Source organism: Rhinolophus hipposideros (assembly GCF_964194185.1).
Source record: "Rhinolophus hipposideros genome assembly, chromosome: 7".
Lineage (NCBI taxonomy): Eukaryota > Metazoa > Chordata > Mammalia > Chiroptera > Rhinolophidae > Rhinolophus > Rhinolophus hipposideros.
This window is the reverse complement of record NC_138053.1, coordinates 7,870,660-7,892,622: the sequence shown is the minus strand read 5'-3', so window position 1 is coordinate 7,892,622 and position 21,963 is coordinate 7,870,660. Positions and strand designations below refer to the sequence as shown.

At 44.2% G+C, this 21,963-nt stretch overlaps 1 protein-coding gene across 18 annotated transcripts in view; it reads left to right on the top strand.

The window, feature by feature from the left end:
• The window catches only part of STYXL1 (serine/threonine/tyrosine interacting like 1), a gene marked incomplete at its 3' end in the record, with an annotated part of 55,945 nt that overhangs the window by 12,767 nt on the left and 21,215 nt on the right, over positions 1-21,963 (top strand). For 13 of the 18 annotated variants that reach the window (XM_081053493.1, XM_081053495.1, XM_081053492.1 and 10 more), the window contains 3 exons: positions 9,273-9,334; positions 13,871-14,018; positions 18,655-18,800. In XM_081053493.1, the coding sequence (XP_080909619.1) occupies positions 9,273-9,334; positions 13,871-14,018; positions 18,655-18,800 (356 nt within the window). The remainder of the gene's footprint in view (positions 1-9,272; positions 9,335-13,870; positions 14,019-18,654; positions 18,801-21,963) is intronic. The other 5 variants (XM_081053487.1, XM_081053490.1, XM_081053489.1 and 2 more) reach the window with 1 other exon arrangement.

The following is a 21,963-nucleotide window of genomic DNA, read 5'->3' as shown; positions in this document are numbered from 1 at the left end:
CTGAGTCCTCTTGTTTTAGTAAAATATTTCAAACAGCTAACAAATGTATAATAATTCTGATAAACACCCATGTACTCACAACTCAACTTTAACATAATAAATTCAATGTTACACATACAGATGTACCCCTCTTTTGTACCCCATCCTGATCCTGTTTCCGTCCCTCCCCAAAAAGAATTGCTTCTATATTTTTACATCTTTACTGCATATGCAGCCATCCCAAAATAATGTGTGGTCTAAACATTTATTTCAATAGTATCGTAATGTACAATCATTATGCAACTTGCGCTTTTTTTCTCAAAATTTTGAGATTCCCTCCACCCCATGAATAAATGTGAAGATCTAATTTATTTATTTTAACTGTTAGTTGGGATATGTATCCATTCCTAGTGGATTGCAGTGTGTTGCTTGCATTCTGTGACTCTTAAGGATAGCGCTGCAGTGAACAACTTTGTACATCCCTCCTTATTCATGTGTAAGTTTCTTTGGGATATTTACTTAGAAATGGAATTGCAGAGTTGCAAAATCAGCTTCACTACATTATTGTCAAACTGCCCTCCAAAAAGATTGTATCAATTTATACTTCCATCATCAGTGTAAAAGACATACCTATCAATATCTGGTTTTGTCAGTTTTTAATATTTTTGCAACCTGATTGCTGTGAATTTGTATTATGCTGTTTCCCCAATATAAAAAATTGTGATAAAATACACATAACATAAAATTCACCATCTTAACCATTTAAAAAAATTTTTTATTGGGGAATAATGTGTTTCTCCAGGGCCTATCAGCTCTAAGTCGTTATCGTTCAATCTAGTTGTGGAGGGCGCAGCTCACAGGCCCATGTGGGAATCAAACCAGCAACCCTGTTGTTCAGAGCTCATGCTCTAACCAACTGAGCTGTCTGGCCGCCCCTCATCTTAACCATTGTTAAATCTACTGTTCAGTGTTATTAGATACATTCATAATGTCGGGCAACACTGCACCACCATCCATCTCCATAACTCTTTTCTTGTAAACTGTAAAACTGAAACTCGGTACCCATTAAACAACTCCCCATTCCCCACCCCTAACCCCGTGGCAACGACCATTCTATTTTCTGTCTCTATGGTTTTGACTATTTTAAGTACCTCATATAAGTGGAATCATCCAGTATTTGTCTTTTTGTGATGGGCTTATTTCACTTAGTATCATAATGTCCTCAAGGTCCATCAGTGTTGTAACATAGTGCAGAATTTCCTTCCTTTTTAAGGCTCAATAATATTCTATTATATACTGCATTTTGCTTATCTACTTATTCCTAGATGGACGTTTGTGTTGCTTCCACATTTTAGCTTTTGTGAATAATGCTGCTATGAACATGGGTGTACAAATATCTGTTAGAGACCCTGCTTTTATTTCTTTTGCGTATATACCCAGAAGTGGAATTGTTGGATCATGTGGTAGTTCTATTTTTAAATTTTTTAAGGAACTGCCATATTGTTTTCCACAGCAGCTGCACCATTTTACATTCTCACCAACAGTGTACAAGCATTCCAATTTCTCTATACCCATGACACACTTGTTATTTTCTGTTTTGTTTTGTTTTTTTGGAACCCTTCTGATGAGTGGGAGGTGGAATCTCACTGTAATTTTGATTTGCATTTCTCTAATGATTAGTGATGTCAAGCCTCTTGCCATGTACTTATTGTCCATTTACTTATATTCTTTGGAGAATTGTCTATTAAGTCCTTTGTCCATTTTTGAATCAGGTATTTTTTAAATTGAGTTTTAGGAGTTCTCTGTATATTATGGATATTATCAGATTTAATTTTCATGAAGTCCATTTTGTCTATTTTTTCTTTTGTTGTCTGTACTTTTGGTGTCATATCCAAAAAAAAACCATTGCCAAATCCAATGTTGTGAAACTTTTGCCTTATGTTTTCTTCTTCTAGGAGTTTCGTACTTTTAGGTCTCTGAACCATTTTGAGTTAATTTATGTATGTGGTGTTAGATAAGGGTCCGACTTCGTTCTTTTGCATGTGGATATCTAGTTTTCCCAGACCATTTGTTGAAAAGACTGTCCTATTCAAGGTCCCTTGAGATTCCATATGAATTTAGGATGGGTTTTCTATTTCTGCAGAAAACGTCATTGGGATTTTGATGAGGATTGCGTTGAATCTGTGTATTGCTTTGCATAGTATTAATATCTTAACAATATTAAGTCTTCCAGTTCATGAACATGGAGTATTTTTCCATTTGTTTGTTTTTTAATTTCTTTCAGCAACATTTTGTAGTTTTCAATGTACAACTATTTTACCTCTTGGTTAAGTTAATTTTTTTTTAATTAAAATAAATTTTCAATTACAGTTGACATTCAATTTTATATTTAGTTTCAGGTGTACAGCAGTGATTAGACATTTAGATAACTTATGACGCCATTCCTTTCGATAAGTCTCGACACCGTATATACCATGTTTCCCCCAAAATATAATATAATATAAGACCTGGTCTTATATTAATTTTTGCTCCAAAAGACGCATTAGAGCTGGTTGTCCGGCTAGGTCTTATTTTCGGGGAAACAGTGTAGTTATTACAATATCATTAACTATATTCCCTAAGCTATACTTTTCATCCTTGTGACTATTTTATAACTGCCAATTTGTACTTCTTAATCCCTTCACCTTTTCCACTCAGCACCTGCCCCCCCCCCCACAATCCCATTCCCATCTGGCAACCACAGGTTTGTAGCTAGAGTTTCTGTTTTGTTCGTTTATTTATTTTGCTTTTAGATTCCACGTATAAGTGAAATCATATGGTTTTTGTCTTTCTCTGACTTATTTCACTTATCTTAATACCCTTCGGTCCATCCATGTTGTCACAAATGGTACGATTTCATTCTTGGTTGTGGCTGAGTAATATTTCATTGTATATATGTACCACATCTTCTTTAGCCATTCCTGTTTTGATTGGAACATTTAATCCATTTATATTTAAAGTAATTATTGATAGGTATGTAGTTACTGCCATTTTATTAATCATTTTCTGATTGTTTTTGTAGTTCTCTGTTCTTATTCTCTTGCTCTCGTCTCTTGTATGTTGCTGACTTTCTGTAGTGTTGTGTTTGGATTCCTTTCTCTGTATTTTCTTGTATATTCCTTGCAGATTTTTGGTTTCTGGTTACCATGTGCTTCACATATACCACACTATGTTTATAGAAGTCTATTTTGTTGATGGTTGCTTAAATTTGAAAACATTCTAAAATCACTACCATTTTTACTCACCATCTCCACATTTATGTCTTTGTCATTATCTTTTTTACATATTTTGTGTGACCCCTTAATTTACTGTTATAATTACATATGATCTTCCTACTTTTGCTTTTTAACCTTTGTACTAGCTTTAGTGTTGGTTGATCCACTGCTTTTATGATGTGTTTGTCTTTGTCAGTAAAACTTTTTTTCTTTGTGATATTTTTGATATTTCTTCTTCTTTTTAAAGAAGTCCTTTTAACATTTCTTGTAATACTGGTTTGGTGGTGATGAACTCCTTCATCTTTTTCTTGTCTGGGAAGCTCTTTATCTGTCCTTTGATTCTAAATGATAGCCTTGCTGGGTTGAGTAATCTTGGTTGTAAGTCCTTGCTTGCATTACTTTGAATGTTTCTTGCCAGTCCTTTCTGGCCTGCAACATTTCTGTTGATAAATCAGCTGATAGTCTTGTGGTAGCTCCTTTGTAGGTAACTAACTGCTTTTCTTTTGGTGCTTTTAAGATTTTCTCTTTGTCTTTAACCTTTGGCATTTTAATTATGATATGTCTCAGTGTGGGCCTCTTTGGGTTCATCTAGTTTGGGATTCTCTGCACTTCCTTGGCTTGTGTGTCTATTTCCTTCACTTGGTTAGGGAAGTTTTCTGTCATTATTTCTTCAAATAGGTTTTCAATCCCTTGCTCTCTCTCTTCTGGTATTCCTATGATGTGAACTTTATTAGACTTGATGTTATCTCAGAGGTCCCTTAAACTATCCTTATTTTTTATGATTCGATTGGGTGTTTTCTCCTACCTTGTCTTCCAAATCACTGATTCAGTCATCTGCTTCATCTAATCTACTATTGATTTCATCTAATGTAGTCCTCATTTCTGTTATCATATTTTTTATTTCTAACTGGTTTCTTTTTTTATGTTTGCTATCTCTTTGTTGAAGTTCTTACTAAGCTCATCTATATTTCCTCTAAGTTCTTTGAGCAGCTCTGTGACCATAACCAGTGTTTTGAACTTTGCATGTGATAGATTGCTTGCATCCATTTTGTTTAGTTCTTTTTCTGGAGTTTTGTCCTATTTTTCATTTGAGAAGTATTTCTTTATCTCCTAATTTTGGCAGCCTCCCTGTGTTTGTTTCTGTGTATTAGGTAGATCTGCTAAATCTCCCAGTCTTGGCAGAGTGGCCTTACGTAGTAGGTGTCCTGTGGGGCTCAGTGGCACAATCTTCCTGTTCACCTGAACTGGGTGCTCTGGGGGTGTCCCTTGGGTGGGTTGTGTGTGCTCTGGTGCTGTAGTTGAGCCCTGATTTCTGTTTCCACATCAATGGGTGGGATTGACCCTCAGGCTGACTGACTGTGAGGACTGGCCGTGACTACAGTGAACAATCCGTTGTGCGTGGGCTGACCCCACAGAGCAGGATTTGCTTTAGCAGGACTCTGGTGCCTTCTGAATCCACCCTTTGGGTGTGCATTTGTAGTGCTAATTGGGTGGTGCTCTGGTGTGGTCTGAAGCTGGCCACCAGGTATTTTAGTTCTGGGGCCTCTTGGGAGGGGCTCTGGTACAGCCCAAAGTCAGCCACTGCCTATGTGTGGCCCAGGACCACCTGGTAGGAGCTACAAAATGATCTGCAGTTGGTAGCTGCCTGTGCTGGGCTTGGAGGCACCTAGGAGTGGTTATGCTGTGAACCAAGGCTGGCTGCCACTAGTGCCAGGCTTGGGGCTGCTTAGTAAGAGGTACAAGGGATGCTGAAGCCAGCTGCTGCTTGTTTGGGGTTTGTGGACCTTTGAGAGATTTTAGGAAAGTCTGCAGTGTGGGCCTAGGCCAGCTACTTGTGTGGATTAGCCTCTGAAAGAGGTTTGGGCTGGTGTGTGAATTGGGTGGGGTGGGGTCTTAGGGAATCAGCAGAGTGAGGAGAAAGCTGTGTTAGCCAGATTGATGGAGACTCAGTTTGGTGACCACTTGCACCTGTAGGCTGTGGGATGGGAAGACTCAACAAAGGAACAATGGTGCCTGCCAGCACTTCTGCCTGCGCCTGCTTAGGGCAAGTGTAAGAGACTGAGTCTGTGCTCAGGCCACGTAAGAGGATGCCTGAGTCTTCCGCAGCCCTCACCTGGACTGAGTCCTTGCTGACTTTCACGGCGGTTGTGGGGACTCCTCTTCCTCGACTTGGTGCTCCTGGCTGGGGAGGCCTGTGTGCGGCTGAGACCCCTGGCTCCTCAGGGGGGACCTCCACAACTAGATATTCCTCCTGATTCCTAACCGCCACGCAAGGATGTGGGTGTGGGACCTGCCTGCGCTGTGTCTCTGCCCCTCCTACCAGTCTCGTCTACCAGTTTCGTCGTGGTTTCTTCTTTATATCTTTCGTTATAAGAATTCTGTTCAGCTTGGTTTTTCATGCAGGTATTTTGCTTTTTATTCTCCTGTACTTTGCTGTCACCTTTTGGTACTGCTTATTTTTTCTCTCTGCTTTCTACCATTTTAAAAAAAAATTTATTGGGGAATATTGGGGAACAGTGTGTTTCTCCAGGGCCCATCAGCTCCAAGTCATTGTCCTTCAGTCTAGTTGTGGAGGGCGCAGCTCACTGGCCCATGTGGGAATCGAGCTGGCAACCCTGTTGTTCAGAGATTGCACTCCAACCAACTGAGCCATCCAGCCTCCCACATCTTTTTCTTTTTTCTGTTTTTTTTTTTTTTGTTTTGTTACAGGTTCTTCATCATTCACAGGTATGAGCTTAGATTCTATCTTCCTGTAGCTTTTCTTGTTTTCTACAGGATTTTTCTGAATAATTGTCTGTATGCACAGCCATCTCTTTAGTCTTTGTTGTTGATTTACAAGTTGTGGTAGACACTTGGATCACTGAGGCATTACTCAGGCATTTTCTCTTTTGAAACATTATCTTTTTTCCTCCACTTTTACAGACTATTATTGATTTTTTTATGTTGATATTGTGTCTAGCAACTTTGGTGTGCTCTCTTACTAATTCTAATTGTTTGCGATTCTCTTGGACCATCATATGGTCTGTTTATAATGACAGTTTTATTTCTTCCTTTTCAATTCTTATACACTCACTTTTTTTTATCTCACTACACTGTTGTGCCCTCTGCCCTTCAGTGCAGTGTTAAAGAGGAGCAGTGATTGTGAACATTTTGTCTTCTCAGTTTACTGATCAGTGTGATGTTTTCTGTAGATATTTAGTAAGATACCCGTCAGGTTAAGGAAGTTGCCTTATATTCCTAACTCACTAAGAATGTTTTTCATGGTATGAATTGAAAAATTTCTACATCTGTTGAAGTGAAAGTACAATTTTTCTCCTTTAATATCTTAATGTGATTTTTAAGCATTACACGGTTCCTACTGGATCATAATATATTTTTTGTGCACACTGTTAGATTTGGCTTATTATTCATTTCAGATTTTTGCAACTATATTAATGAGTGAAGTTAGCTTACAGTATACTGTGCTTAGTTTCACTTGTTTTTAAGCCATACAGACCACATGCTGACTTCCTTTGTTCAAGATTATTTTACTAAGATTCACTCAGAATGTAAATGTACTGTAGTTTGTGCATTTTTTGTTGTAATATTGTCAAAGATAAACAATGCCAGACATTAGTTAAAGTTGTAAGGACAGATTTTAATCAGTAATATACTATTGCAACAGAGAAAAGAGTGAACTGAGTTCAATTTGTACAGAGGTGACTGGGTGTTTTAAAGGGAGAGTGTCGGCACTAAAGGGAGCGGGGCAAGCCAGGGCTTAGTAGAGTCAGGGAAGTGAAAAATTACAAAAAGGGGAGAGGGACTGGCCCATGTGAAATCCACTTGGGTTTGCTAACTGCTACTTATCAACATTAGGCTCCTAACCTCCCCAGAGGTTGGGAGACAGGGGCCCCATACCATTGGGTATTGGTTGGGTAGAACAAACAATAAATTCTTGTGACAACCTTGAGTTTTCTCAGGCAGGCACTTTAAGAGGGGCTGAGGTCATCCTAGGGATGTGACCTTGAGCTGTTTCTAAAGAGATATCTTCAGATGTCTGAAGTTTTTTTCTCCCCTGTTGATTTTATGAGTTCTTTATAAATTCTGGATAGGTCTTCTGTTAGTGATTTGTGCTGCAGATATTTTCTCTCTGTGGCTTATCCTTTTACTTTCTTAATGTTGTATTTTGATGAAAAGAGATAGACGTTCTTAATTTAAAGGATTCGACTTATCAATATTTTCTCTTGTGGTTAGTGCTCTCTTATGTCTTTTTCAAAAAAACCAGAGACTTTATGTTTTGGAGAAGTTTTAGGGTCACAGCAAAACTGAGCAGAAGGTACAGAGAGTTCCCATATACTCCCTGGCCCCACATACACAACCTCCCCAACTATCAACATCCGGTACAGGTGTGGTATATTTGTTATAACTGATGAACTTACTTTGAACCTTCATTATCACCAAAAGTTCGTAGTTTACAGTAGGGTTCACTCTTGGTCTTCTACATTCTGTGGGTTTGGACAAATAATGACATGTATCCATCATTATAGGAATCATGCAAAGTAGTTTCATTGCCCTAAAAGTCCTTTGTGCTCTCCCTCTTCATCCCTCTTTCCCCACTAACTCCTGGCAACCACTGATCTTTTTACTATCTCAACAGTTTGCCTTTTCAGGAATGTCATATAGTTGGAATCATACAGCGATAGCCTTTTCAGATTGGCTTCTTTCACTTATATATGCATTTAACTTTCCTCTGTCTTTTCATGGCTTGGCAGCTCTTTTCTTTTCCGTACGGCCTAATATTCCATTGTCTGGATGTACCACAGTTTATTTAGCCATTCACCTACTTAAAGATATCTTGGTTGCATCCAAGGTTTGGTAATTATGAATAAAGCTGCTATAAACATCTGTGTTTAGGTTTGGTTATAAGTTTTCAACTCATTTGGGAAAATAACAAGGAGCATATTGCTAATAAGAGAATGTTTAGTTTTGTTAGAAACTGCCAAACTGAAGGTGCAGCCAGATGGCTCGGTTGGTTAGAGCGGGAGCTCTTAACAAGGTTGCCAGTTCAATTCCCGCACGGGATGGCGGGCTGCGCCCCCTGCAGCTAAGATTGAAAATGGCAACTGGACTTGGAGCTGAGCTGCACCGTCCACAACTAGACTGAAGGATAATGTCTTGACTTGGAGCTGAGGGGCCCTGGAAAAACACGTTGTTCCCCAATATTCCCCAATAAAAATCTTTAAAAAAAGAAAAGAAAAAAGAAACTGCCAAACTGTCTGCCAAAATGGCCATGCCATTTTGCATTTCCACCATCCATGAATGAGAGTTCCTGTTGCTTCATATCCTCACCAGCATGTGGTGTTGTCTGTGTTTTGAATTTTCAACATTCTAATAGGTATGTAGTGGTATCTCGTTGTTTTAATTTCCCATTCGCAGAGGACATATGATGTTGAACATCTTTTCATATGCTTATTTGCTATCTTTATCTTCTTTGTTAAGATGTCTGCTGCTATATTTTGTCCATTTTTTAATTGAGTTGTTTGTTTTCTTATTGTTGAATTTTAGGAACTCTGTATGTTTTGGATAACAGCGTTTTTTAGTATTTATGAATAAGGCTCAATTTCTATTCTATGTCCTTCCCAACTTTGAGGACCATTGAAAACACAACTTCTGTCCTTGCAGTGGCATTAGAACCTTAGCTCCTAGGTTCTAGAATCTGAATTTGCGTCTAAAATTCCATAGGGGCATTTAGTATGAGCTCTCTCTGGTTTTGATTTCTCCCCTCCTTGCTCTTTTGGGCCTCATATAAAACTCCTCCCTAAATCGAAGACACAAAATCTCACTACGCCTTAAGGGTGTGTGTGGGAGTGGGTGTGATGGGGCAGGGGGCATGGTGTGGGCAGCTCTGAGTAGTGAAATTACACCTTGAGTTTTAAACTGATGCTAACTATCACCTATCTGCCAAACAAGCAGATGATGATGTTGTAAGTTCTCTAAGTAGTTTGGTCATATACTCTTTTGCAAATACAGTTATTTATTATAAATCCTTTTTTTTTTCAGATGTGCGTTCCAAAAAGGAGTATGAAGAAAGCCATGTGATTACAGCCCTTCGAGTGAAGAAGGTACACTGGCAGAGTCAGAATCTGGGGCCGCTGGCTACCTTACAGCAGTGGGGGAAGAATGGGAGAGTTCATCCTAGATCCAGGAGCTGGCATCTACTTGGACACTTGGCAGCAGAAGCAGGAACCCTCCCCACCCCCTCCATGCATCCACCACGAGGGCCTTCCACACTTCTCACACTTTCCCTAAGGTGTCCCACCCTGCAGCATGGTCAGCTGTTTCATGAAGCAAATATTGATTTAACTCATTGACATGCCAGGCACTGTTCCAGACCCTGGGGACAGAAGAGAATGCAAGATTCCCTTAATTCATTGTCACTGTTCCCACAGAGCTTCTGTTCTACCTAGGGAACAGACAGTAAATCATAGAGATGGTTACTATAACCCAAAGATGGCAGGCCCCTCTTTTCCCTTTCCATCCCTTCCCTTTTCATCTTCCATTTTCTCCATTCCAACTTTTTAAAAAGGCAGCCTCGCAGCAGTCACCATGCCCCCACTCCTGCAGGGAGGCCCTTTTCTCCACCCCCACAGGGTATCTTCTCTCTCAAGTCATTGCCAAGCCTGGCAGCCTTCACTCAGGACCCATCTCTGAGCTCTGTAGTCCTGACCACATTGTCCGCCCTTGACTTCCGGGTTATTTCTTGCTTCTCTGGTTTCTTCTCTGTCTCTGGTTTAGCTTCACTTTGTCCTTCTTCTAAAGAAAACCACTGCTCTATCCTTGGGCTCCTTCATACCTGTCAGTATACTTCCGTCGACAAAAAACATCCAGCCTAAGAGAAAGCTTATAAGAGTTTATTTGAGCCAAACTGATGACAATTGCCAGGAAGCAAAATCTCAATGGATTGAGAAAATGCTCCACAAAATGGTGGTTTGCAGCTGATTTTATACATAGAAGCAAAGGAGGAGTGTTACATGAAATCCACTGGTGGTAGGTTAAGGGGTGGGAGAAAGCAAAGTGGGGAAACACTGGGGTTGGATAAAAGTACATTGGAGAGACAGGGACTTCTTTCACACAGGTGGGTACAACACAGGTAATAGTTCCCATAGAGTTGTTAACCAAGGGACAAGAATGATAATGAGGGACTCTGTACTTTCTTGTCTGGTCCTGAAAAAGGGATTACTGATATTCCAAGGATGTCATCTTAGGTGCAATAAGACAATAGACAGGCCCACTTAAGGTGAAGGTTGACTTTATGAAGGAAGCTTCAGGTTAAAGATGTGACTTCCCGCCAGGCCCATCATAGTTATGAATCTTTTGTGCGTGTATGTTCTCGCCGTCTTATGTGGTTATTTTCAGTCTCCTGACCTAGTCAGGTGTAACCTGCGTCCCCTTTTCTGTGCTCACTTTCTTGCTCAGAGATTTCACCAAAGCTTCCAGCTTTAACTATCAACATGCAGTTAGCTATCTTGTCGATTTTACTTCTAAAATTTTGTCTCACAGAACTCCCACTGCCACCGTGCTGTGGCCCTTTCCCACCCAGAACTGGGCAGGGAGTGTGGGCCCTGGCTCAAGTGTATTTCCAGGATAAGCTTTCCCCAACCCAATCCTTCAGTATCTTAGGTTTTTTCCCCTCTGGATTTTCAATTCTGCCTCCTCCTCTAGCTCTTAATCCCCATTTCAGACCTTTCTCTGCTTTTTACAGGCTATTCAGAGCCCCTTGATGAGACATGGCCCTACGTTTCCAACGCAGCTCGCATATCTGCATGTTCCTTTGATTCTGGCAGCACCCTCAACTCTGGAAAAGAGACATTGTGTCTGCCCCAGCCCCTCAGAACCCCTCAGCTAGACTGACACCTCTCCCCTCCGCTCCCCAACGCCTTTGCCAGAAGATTGCAGGGAACCCCCAGCAGGACACAGAGCCCCTCAACTCTGCCTTCAAGGTCTTGCAGGTGTGATTCCACCTCCCTCTCCAACCTTACCTCTGGTAAGCTTCCACTCTCCTCTTACACCTCAATAGCCTTACCCTGCTGTGTTTCCTTGGTTCTAAGATGTACGTACTTTCCTCCATATTTTAACATTTCTGAAATTGGAATATATCCGACAATTGATTTGTTCTTTTAATGTGGCAGTGTCTTTTTCTCCAAAAGCACATGTGGTAGACATCTGTTGTTTTCTGCCTGGCAGCCCCCTACCCCCTTTTTAGGGGAGCTCCTCCTTTCCCTGTTCAAACTGTGGGAGTCTAGTGGTGAGCCCTAAAACAGTATCTAGATCCTGGCCACAGTGTTAGGCCATATTTGGGCTAGGAGCAGAAACTTTATCTTGTCTTGCTTTGTACCTTGTACCTGCTGGCTTGTATTTGCCTTAGGCCTGGAGAAGCCACCTGGAATGTAGAAACCATCTTATCCTAAAAGTCATTTCGTCTTGCTTTGTACTTTGGCTCCTAGGGGCCTGCGTGGTATTTGATCAGTGGGCCTGGGTGGGCCTGGGCAGGCCAGACGTTGGCCTGGGGCCCAGGCTGTGGAACCAGAGGGCTCCTCATGCCCCAAAACCCTTTGTTGTGAGAGACAATGCAACGAAACCCCCTGAAGCATGGAAGGGGGAACAGCTTCCTTTACCCCCTCCTATAAAACTCCACACCCCTTTTTGCTCGGACAGGTTAGGGTCTTTTCTAACCTGACCTCCCGCAGTTCAAACATGCCAAATAAATCTTAATAGACCAATTTTGGGCTTCTGAGGCTCATTCCTCCGGGGCGTGCCTAACACACAGTAATTAGCCATGGGCCTAGAATGGAAACTGAGCAAATCAGAACTGGAATTAGAGAAGGCAGCTCTTTCTATTCTGGTGGTGGAATTTGGAGGATGGGAGTCTGAACAGCGCTTGTGGCCATTGGGCCTCAGGAGGAAGTTGTCTGAGAGGGTGAAGTGAGGGTGCAGGGGGAGAGCAGTGCCTGAGAGAGAGGGCTGGACTTGGGAGCCCTTGTTCAGGTTTTCCTGGGGACCAGTTGCTCCCCACCTCGCCTGAGATATTGTTATATGCCCATAAATCCCTCCTTTAACGTACACTCCTGATTGTAACTATTGGTAAATTGGTGGTACATCCTACAACCAGTGGTCTCTTCAGATCTAGGAAACACGGTACGTATGGTTCCCTGTGAGCACAGCGGAGTGTGTGCTCTGCTCATCATTGTCTCCCTGACGCTCTGTCTGGTCCCTGGCATCCAGGACGTGCTCAGGACCTGTTTGTTGACTCAAATGAATGACTGGAAGCTGTTCCTTCTGCCTGGAACACTCCTTCAGCGTTCGTCCACCTGGCAAATTTCCACTTGCCCTTGCAGTCTTATCTCAGATGTCTCCTAACTTGTGTGCCTTTCTGAGTCCTCCACACCAATGCAGGCATTCCCTCCCCTTTTTATAAAATCTCTGTATTCCAGTTCCTAGCGCAGTGCAAAGTAGGTCCTGAACGAACGTTTATTGAATGAATGCATGAATGTACAGCCACGTCTCTCCCTGCTCTCCAGCCTGTTCCAGCCTCTGTGGGCTACTCCCACCTTTTCCCTTTGCTCATGCTCTTCTTCACATCCACAACCCCACTTTCCTCATCATCACCTGTCAATCCTGCTGACCTTCGAGTGCCACTAGTCTCCAAATTCATTTAGACAAATAAGATTTCTCCCCTTTGAGTTCCAGAGAACCTTCCTGGTCTATACCTTCAGGGGCCTGACCTCACGGCCTCTGGTAGATGTGCACTTGTCCTATCCCCGCCCATAGTTTTTCTGTCAGTGCCTCTATGTCAGCAAGACAGGTCATAAGAGACAGAGTCAGACTCAGATTCCCCTGAGTGGTGGGGGCTTTCAGGAAGCATTGAGGACAAAGAAGGACTAAACTCTCAGCTGCTGCCCAGCCAGGCCTCCCCGAGCTCTAGAATACCTCGTGGGATCGCGGGCAGGTCTGGTTCTGCGAGAGCTCATTCCCTCCTTGGCAGAAGGCACCCATTGTTCCTGCCCTGTGGTCCGCCATCATGGCGCCTTAGTGACTTCCTCACTACTCAGCAGGACCTCATGGACCTGTTTGTCCATTCCTTCATTTAGCCGTATTTATGGCCTACCATGTGCTAGGCGGTGTTGTAGAAGCTCAGGATATGCCTTATAAAAGGGCAAATATTCCCGTTCTCACAGAACTGACATTTGAGTTTACAGTTGGCCTCACTGTATCTGCTTGCTTCCGACTTCTGCTTATTGCCCTCCGATGGGGGATTTTGGCTTTGGCCCCCGTGGGCAACCACTTCCCGCCTCACCCCACTCCCCAGAGAGAGATGATGTGTTCGTTCAGTTGGCAGGTCCGTAGACCAACTGTTCTTTGGCCAGGCACTTATCCCTGGTCCAGTAGGCTGTGGTCAGCTTTTCACAGCCCAGGATGTGGGTGTGGAAAACCCTTGTAATTGAGCAGACTTTCTGTCAGCTCTCAGTGCTTCTGTGCCCCTGTGTGAAGTCAGGAAAACGGGCACAGTCCTATCTCCCGCTCCAACCAGTGCTGCTGAATAGGGGATATTTGCTCAGCTGAACCCACCTTCCAACAGGCTTCTCTTGTGGTTTCTTTAGAAGGCAGGTAAATATCTTATCCCAGAGTCTGTGGATCTGGAGAGTGTGAAGTACTGTGTGGTGTATGATAACAACACCAGCCGCCTGGAGGTAACCCTGAAAGATGATGATGATGAAGGTGATGATAAGTCTGACGAAAGCAGAGAAGGTGCGTTTTTACAGTAGCTGCAAGAATAAGAATAATAATGCACAGTTATTGAACACTTTTGCCACATGCCAGGAACCATGCCAAGTGCTCTACCTGGGTCGACTCGTGCAATCTGCACAACATCCCTCTGAAGTACTGGGAGGGGGCCGAGAGTTTTCCTTTCTTGCAGGATGACAGGTGAGCCTGCCACAGTTTCATAGATGCTGGCCGAAGACATGCAGCTCCTGGGTCAGAGACAAAGAACTTTATTACTCAGAGCAGTAAAAGTAGCCAGAATGTCATCATTTTCCTGCGCTGGTGCCCCCAACCCCAGTGACATGAAGAGGGCCAAATACAACTCTCCACGTAGTACATTGTATTATAGGAAAGAACTCTGAGCTTAGGGGACCTGAATTTTTTATAATGGTCAGAACGCCTGCCCATCCTTGGTTGGTTTTACAGATATCTTTGAAGAGCTAGTGCCTTTGTTCAAAGGACATGTAGAAATGCGAGAGACCATGGAGAATTGTTTCCTAATACATAACATCCCCAGTTTATAGACAGAAAAATTGGGGCCCAGAAAGGCAAAGTTACTTGCCCAAGGTCCCACTCCTAGTGAATTAGTTACCTGTTGCCACACAGCAGATTACCCCCAAACTCAGTAGTTTAAATAACAAACATTACTTATCTCATAGTTTCTGTGGGTCCAGAATTCCGGAGCAGCTCAGCTGGAAGGGTCTGATCCTGTCTGTCCTGAGATTGTAGTCAAGATGTCAGCCAGGGCTGCTGTCATCTGAAAGTCCGACTGGGCAAGGATGATCTGTATCCGAGATGACTCACTCACATGGCGATAGCCAGGAGGCCTCAGTTGCACTCTGATCGTGGCAGGACATCTCAGTTCCTTGCCACATGGACCTCTTCATAGGACTGCTTACATGGCCTCGCAACATGGCAGCTGGTTTCCCCCAGAGCCAGTGATCTAAGAGAGAGGGAGAGAAATGGAAAGACACATACCTTTTATGACCTAGTCTTGGGGCTTATGCAATTACTTCTGTCCCATTCTATTCATTAAAAGGAAGTCACTGAGTATAGTCTACCCTCGAGGGGAGGAGAATTAGACTCAACCTTTTAAAGGGAGGCATTTGAAAGAATTTTCAGACTTTTGAAAAATCACCATGCCTAGTAAATGGTGGGGCCAGTATTCAAACCCAGGCAGTTTGGCTCTGTCCAATCTTTTAAGGCCTGGGTAGTGATGTTGAAGAACAAAGTCATTCCAGCCCCAAACTGGAGCATTAAAATGTGGTTGGTACTAATGTGCTTCACTGAGGCTCCACAGCGTTCTCCATTCAGCTCCTGCTTTGGGCTTCCCACCCCGGGCCGTTGGCCTGGGGGCTCTGCTGTGTGTGGTTCAGTCACTGATATGTGTGGTGATTCCAAGGGCTGGAACATTCACAGCAACGGTCACTGGGTGGCACTAGGTGTCCACCTTGAATCAAACCAGTCCTCCCAGGAGGTTCTTAGCCAGGAAATCATCCCTCTTCCCCAAGCTCATTCTGCTGGGCTCTGGTCTGCAATCCTAGGATTGTGGGCTGGACCCTGAAACTCTAAGAACCCCCTCTACATTCTATAAATGACCTCACTGTGCTATGGAGCCCCGGTCTCACTGGGTAGGAAAGCACAATCACAACACAACAAAAATCAAAAGCACACACATGCACATACCTTGCCCACTCAAGGCGATTTTCCCCCTTTGAAGTGGCATCTTTCAGGTAAATGCAGAGTCTTTTATAAAAGACCATTTCAAGGGTTCTCTCACCACCCCTTCTCCTTTCCACTGGTAAGCTCCCACCTCCATGATCTTCAAGGAGATCTGGGCATGGGGCGAGCCTTCATCACATCCTAGAAGCAGGTGTCAGTCTCTGTGTAGTTATTTCCTTCTGGCCTCTGGTTGAGGTGAAGTCAGCCTGTGTGGCCTTTGGTCATACGCCTTTGTCCTTGCTGTGCCTGTGGCCAAAATGTCCATGTTTAGTGTAAGTCAGAAGAGGCCCCCTCCACCTTGGCAGTGTGTGGCGATGGCTCCTGGGGCATTCAGCCCTGTACCCTCCTACGTAGGCTGCCCTGGCCTTCCACACGTGCTCCTGGTCCCCGGGCCTGCTCTTGCTTCCCTTATTCCCAGCATTAGGTTAACCACTCCCCACCTCTGCTGTGGGGGTCTCAGGATCCTAGTGGGAAATGGGGCATAAGCTGTTTGTAGTCCCCTCCCCCACCCCAGCCAGGATGCTTCTACCCCCTCAGCTATGTGTCTTCTTAGGAATCCAGGAAGTATCTTGTCTTGTCTTGACCTCTAGGACCCTCTCTCCAAGCCCCTTTTAGCACGCAGAGGGCGGCCCCCATCTTGTATTTCCCTGATATGAAATCATCCTTCCTTGCAACACATGGATTATAGACCACCACGCTTGGGCCAGGACATTCACACCAACTGTGAAGGGAAGCTTTGAGACTGTTGGAATTCCTTTTCTCCTTCCTCAAGGAAGCCTGACTTTCAAAGTAATTTTTTGGCTAAGGACCTCAAATAATTTAACTTAAATCTCACGCTGAGCGGTGGTCACCCCCCTCCCCAGTTCAAAGTGTGAGAAACTTCATGTCAACTGAGAACTCAGGATTAACGGGAATAGAAATGAACGAATTGAATGTTTTAAAAATATTAACCCCATTGCATCCTTGGCTGGATAACTTGGGCTCTGGGATGGTCTCATGGTTGAGTCTCTAATTGTCCCCTGGTAACTGGTGTTCTCCCCGCTCTGACCTTATCGCCCCTGCTCATGAATAAGCGTCCAGTGGGTCTGTAACATTGAAAGGGAAGCAGCCATCTGGTTTAAAGGCTGTAGCTCCCCCCTTACTCCCTTGGGCCTGTGACCTGCCCAGTCATTCTCAGTCTCTTGCTTACGAGGGAAATGGGGCTGTGAGACCCTGGGAGACTCAGCTCTCTGGCTTCCAAGCCAGTCTCTCAGGGGTGGTTTTTGGCTTCTGTCTCGCCAGCTATAGGTTCTCTCCTGGCCTGCTGTTGTCTATAGGCTCTTGCTCCAAATACTGTTTCTCCAGACGGGTTTCAGGCCACTTACTTCCTTAGCAGCCCCTGCTGGAATTGGCCTTCTCGCCTTAGACAAAGGTTCAATGTAGGTGTCAGAGTTCATGCCCTTCCCGGCTCCTTTTAACCTGCTCTCCAGAGTCTGCTGCACAGTATTTCTCTTTAGGAGTCAGATCCTGCTCTCAGGGTATCTTGGCATTATTGCCTTCGTTATGCAGACGTCCTATCATATATCTAATTTATACACAGTCTAACATAATAGTAATTCCACAGATCAATGAAGGCATTTTAGAATAAATTGTTGTCAAAACCATGAGCTATCACTTCACGCCCACTAGGATGGCCATAATAAAAAAGACAGATAACAAGTGTTGGTGAGGAGGTAGAGATATTGGAACACTCATACGCTGCTGATCAGAATGTAAAATGGTGCAGTCACTGTGGAAAACAGTTTGGCGTTTTCCTCAAAAGTTAAATATAGAGTTATGATATGGTCCAGCAACTTCACTCCTAGGTATGTACCCAAGAGAAATGAAAACACTCACACAAAATCTTGCACATGAGTGTTCACAGCAGCATTATTTATAATAGCCAAAAATGGAAACAACACAAATGTCCGTCAACAGATGAATGGATAAACAAAAGGTGGGGTATATCCATACAATAGAATGTTATTCAGCCATAAAAAGGAACAGGCACTGGCACATGCTGCAACATAGATGAACTTTGAAGACATGCTAAGTGAAAGAAGTCAGACATAGGTGCCACATAACGTGTGATTCCATTTACATGAAAGGTTCAGAATAGGTAACTTCATAGAGAGAAATGAGAGTAGTGATTGCCGAGAGCTGGGCGTTTATGGGGGAAATGAGAGTGAAACCCTCTAACTGGTACAGGGTTTCTTTTTGGGGTGATGAAAATGTTCTAAAATTGATTGTGGTGATGGTTACACAACTCTGTGACTATACTACACAGCAGGGGGCAGTGTGAGGAGAGGACAGTGGGCTCGGTTTAGACATGTTCACTTCAGATACCTGTGACTATACTAAAACCATTGAATGGTACACTCTAAATAGGTGAATTGTGTGGTATACAACACGTGGCACACAACACACACACACACAGAATATATATATACATTATATACAGACGGTGCCAAAAAAATCTATACACATTTTAAGAAAGGAAAACTGTATTAAAATTGTAATACTCAATATATACCAATAACAAAAGATGAATACAAGACACGGTTGACTTCTGCAATTGCAAGAGGTGCTCACAGTGGTTACCATCAGCGTCCAGACGCTTCTGATTATGGAGAACTACTGCTTGAGCAATGTTGACCAAGGTGTCCACTTGTACACATTTTTTTGGCACCCTGGTATGTATTCACAGAAAAACAGAGATTAAGTTTCTTGGTGGTAAGTTGCTTTTTACATTTTAATTGTAACACTCATCTGTATTTATATTTGCTCCAGCTTCCTAGATAATTGCTTTTCAGAATAAAGCAGCCATCTACTGAAGCTTTAGACAAACGGGGACACTCATTTCTTTGGTCTCCATTCTTAGAACTGGTGGCCGGAGCTGCCATTGAGTGTGGCAGAGCCATGACCCACCTCACCCGTCACCCTGTCCATATCCTGAAAGGGGGCTATGAGCGCTTCTCAGCCACATACCACTTCTTTCGGACGCAGAAAATCATCTGGATGCCTCAGGTAAGAGAGCGTGCTGAGCACAGGCGGGCTTGGATGAGAGCACGACCTTCCTCTGAGGACCCCAAGGCTGGTGGGGGTGGGGTGTGGCAGGGGAAGCAGAGTGGGAAGACGAAGAGGCGGAGATGGACATCATGGAAAAGTTGGAAGAAATTTTGAAGACGGGGCTTGGGAAATGAACTCAGGGTATCCAGGAGGTCCCTGCCAAGATGATGAATGTAGAATTGTCAGATGTGGGCAGAAGCCAGCATGGTGTTTAAGAGATGGGGTCCTTTCAGAAGGCCGCGTACCAGGGGAGTTCTGGATGGTGGGGTGTACATAGTCAAAAGGCCAGGAGGGGTGTCATGATTCAAGGCGCCCTGGCCATTCTTAGCTGTTTAGGTCCAGAGGATACAGAAAGGGTGAGAAAGCAGTCCGGCCTCTGAGAAGTTCTTGTCTAGTGGGGAGACAGAGGTGTGGCCAAGGGCGCAGCAGGTGTACGGAGCCCAGGAGAGGGACCTCCTCTGGGAGCCAAACCTGAAGGAGGAGGAGCTTGTGAGGAGGAGGGGTCAGGGCGTAGAAAGCAAGCTTTGGGTGGCAGTGATTGGCAGGCAGGGACTGGTCCCTGGGGGGCACTGTGGGCGGCAGGTTTATTGAAGAATCTGACTGCGTTGGGATGTAAATATGCAGGGGCTCCATTTTTTCCAACCATTGCCTTTAGCTGTGCCTTCATCCTTGCCTCACCCAAGCCTTGGGCAGACTTCATAGTTTCGGCCACTTTTAGTGATGAAAACTTTAACCTAGTCATATTATACAACAATGGGGTGGGGTGTGCGTACTAACTGGATGTTTGACGACAGTAAGGAATTATCATATCTCTTTAGATTGTGATGAATTATTATGGCTATGTTTTTAAAAATATGAGTCCCTATCTTTTAGAGATATGTAATGAAATATTTATGGGTAAAATGATATGGTATCTGGAATTTCCTTCAAAATAATCCAGCGTGGGTTGGGCAGTCAGTATAGACGAAACAAAATTGGCCTTTAGTTGTTAATGTTTGCAGAGGGGTGATAGGTCCAGTGGTTTATTACACTATTCTCTCTACTTTTGTGTATTTTTGAAATATTTTTTTAAAAGAGAGTAAGAACAATCAGTCCAGTCCAGGCTAGGCTAGATTAACATTCTGGTCTCAAACCAAATCTCATCTCTTTCTGTCCCTGGGGCTGGGCAGCCTGGGGTTTGCTGGGGCTGGCAGTGGGGAGGGTGTGGGTTAGCTCCCAGGACACCCCTCTCTTCCCCCTTCAGGGCCGGGCCCCCTGTGGTGCTGAGGGCCCAGAGTGGGGTCTGGCTTGTGTGCTTGGCTGCTGTTAGTGGTGGGGAAGTCCTTCTTGCTTGGGCCCAATTCTCTTCCCTTCCCTTGGGGGCCCGTGACCCCCCCATCCCTGCATCCATACTTTTTCACCTGAATCCTGGAATGAGCCCCAAGGAAGTGTGATGATGGGTAAAGGGGCCCAGGCAGACCTCACTGCAGCCCCTCCTTGCCTTGCTGACTTGGCAGCTCACGCCAGCCTGTGTGAAAAGGTGAGGGTTTGTCTGAGGTCTTACCTGTTCCCAAATCCAGGGTACTTGCGTAAAGCTCATCAAAGGACTACCTCTTCTCCTTCCACTGAGGTAACCACACTATGATTTTCAGCTCAAGGAGTGGATGGTCTCCCCATCCTGCAGGCACTCCTTCTCCCTCCTAGAAGAGCACCCCTTACTGGATTTGCAGTGTTTAAGGGAGTATTTCTCTTCAAAGATCACATTGCTGATAACTCATTGCTCCCACCTTTCAAAGCTTCATTAAGGTAGAATTGACATAGGAATAGCTATACATATTTAAAATGTACAATTTGGTCCATTCGACATGTGTATATACGTGTGACTTGCCTTACCCCCAGTCTTATGTAGATTGGGAAGAGGGATAGGGTGGTGGCTGGTGGTAGTTAGTAGGGCTTGGATGGGTGAGTTCTACCCTAGTTGTGTGTGGCCCTTACTAGAATGTAGGTGCCTACTCTTTGCCTCTTTCTGCCTTGTTACTAATTTAGGAGTGAGAGTTAAAGTCCCACTCCCTTCCTGTAAAGCAGGGGTGTTCTTACTGTTCCCCAAGGAACTCCTTCTATGAGTGGAGATGGTGGCACAGATTCTGGGCTCTAAGACTGCTCCTCTGCCTTAGACAGAGTGACTTATCATTTCCTGTTTTATATGTGGCATCCCTAAAATAAGATTTCACCTCGAGCAAAATGGTTCTGTGGCTAAAAGAAAAGTGAAAGCCACACTAGAGAGAGATGATGGTGAGCCACAGTATGGTTTGAAGTTGAGGGGTGGCATGGTCAGCTTTCCCTTAGAAAGATCAACTCTGGTTGCAGTACAGAGAGCAGATTAATGGGGACAGGGAGGATTTGGGGAGACCTAGTAGGAGGTAGGGCTGGAGAGGAGACAACAGATTTAAGAAATGCTTAGGTAGTGGCATGGATTAGTATGGGTGGGTACAGGAAAGGGAGGAATCTAGAATAATGCCCTGGTCTAGGTGTGGGTGACAGGTCGCCTGTGATGTGGCCCACTGAGGTGGCGGACACAGGAGGAGGAGGAGGCAGTGTGAGAGGAAGGCAATGGGCTCAGTTTAGACACGTTCATTTCAGATACCTGTTTCTTTTACATTTGTCAATGTGGCTGTCACCATTGTGTCATCTAGAATGAACATGGGCTTGCCCTTTTCAGCAAAGCATGTTTTCATCCATGAACACCCTTTCCCCCTGCAGCCCATACAATCACAGGAAATGAGGCTGGTTTGAAGGCAGCAGGAAGAGAGTTGAGAGATTTGTGATGGGTGTTTAGTGAGGATGGAACTCGGAGGATTTCATCTGGCTCCAGCAAGCTGAGCATCCTGAGGAGGCCATCCTGAGCTCTGAGGCTTTGGGTCACATCTGCAAGTAGGGGGCCTGCCTGCAGGGAAAAGGATCAGGAGTCTCTTTCGCAAACTTGAGGATTGGCTCAGCCTGGTGTCCTTTGATAGATGGAGGCTTTTGAGGCTGCCAGCTTGGGAGGAAAGTGCATTGGACGTGTGTTCCCTGGGAGAGGAGATGTGCTGCGGTCACAGTGCTGTGAAGGACACAGGGGACAGCAGAGTAGCGTGAGGTACTC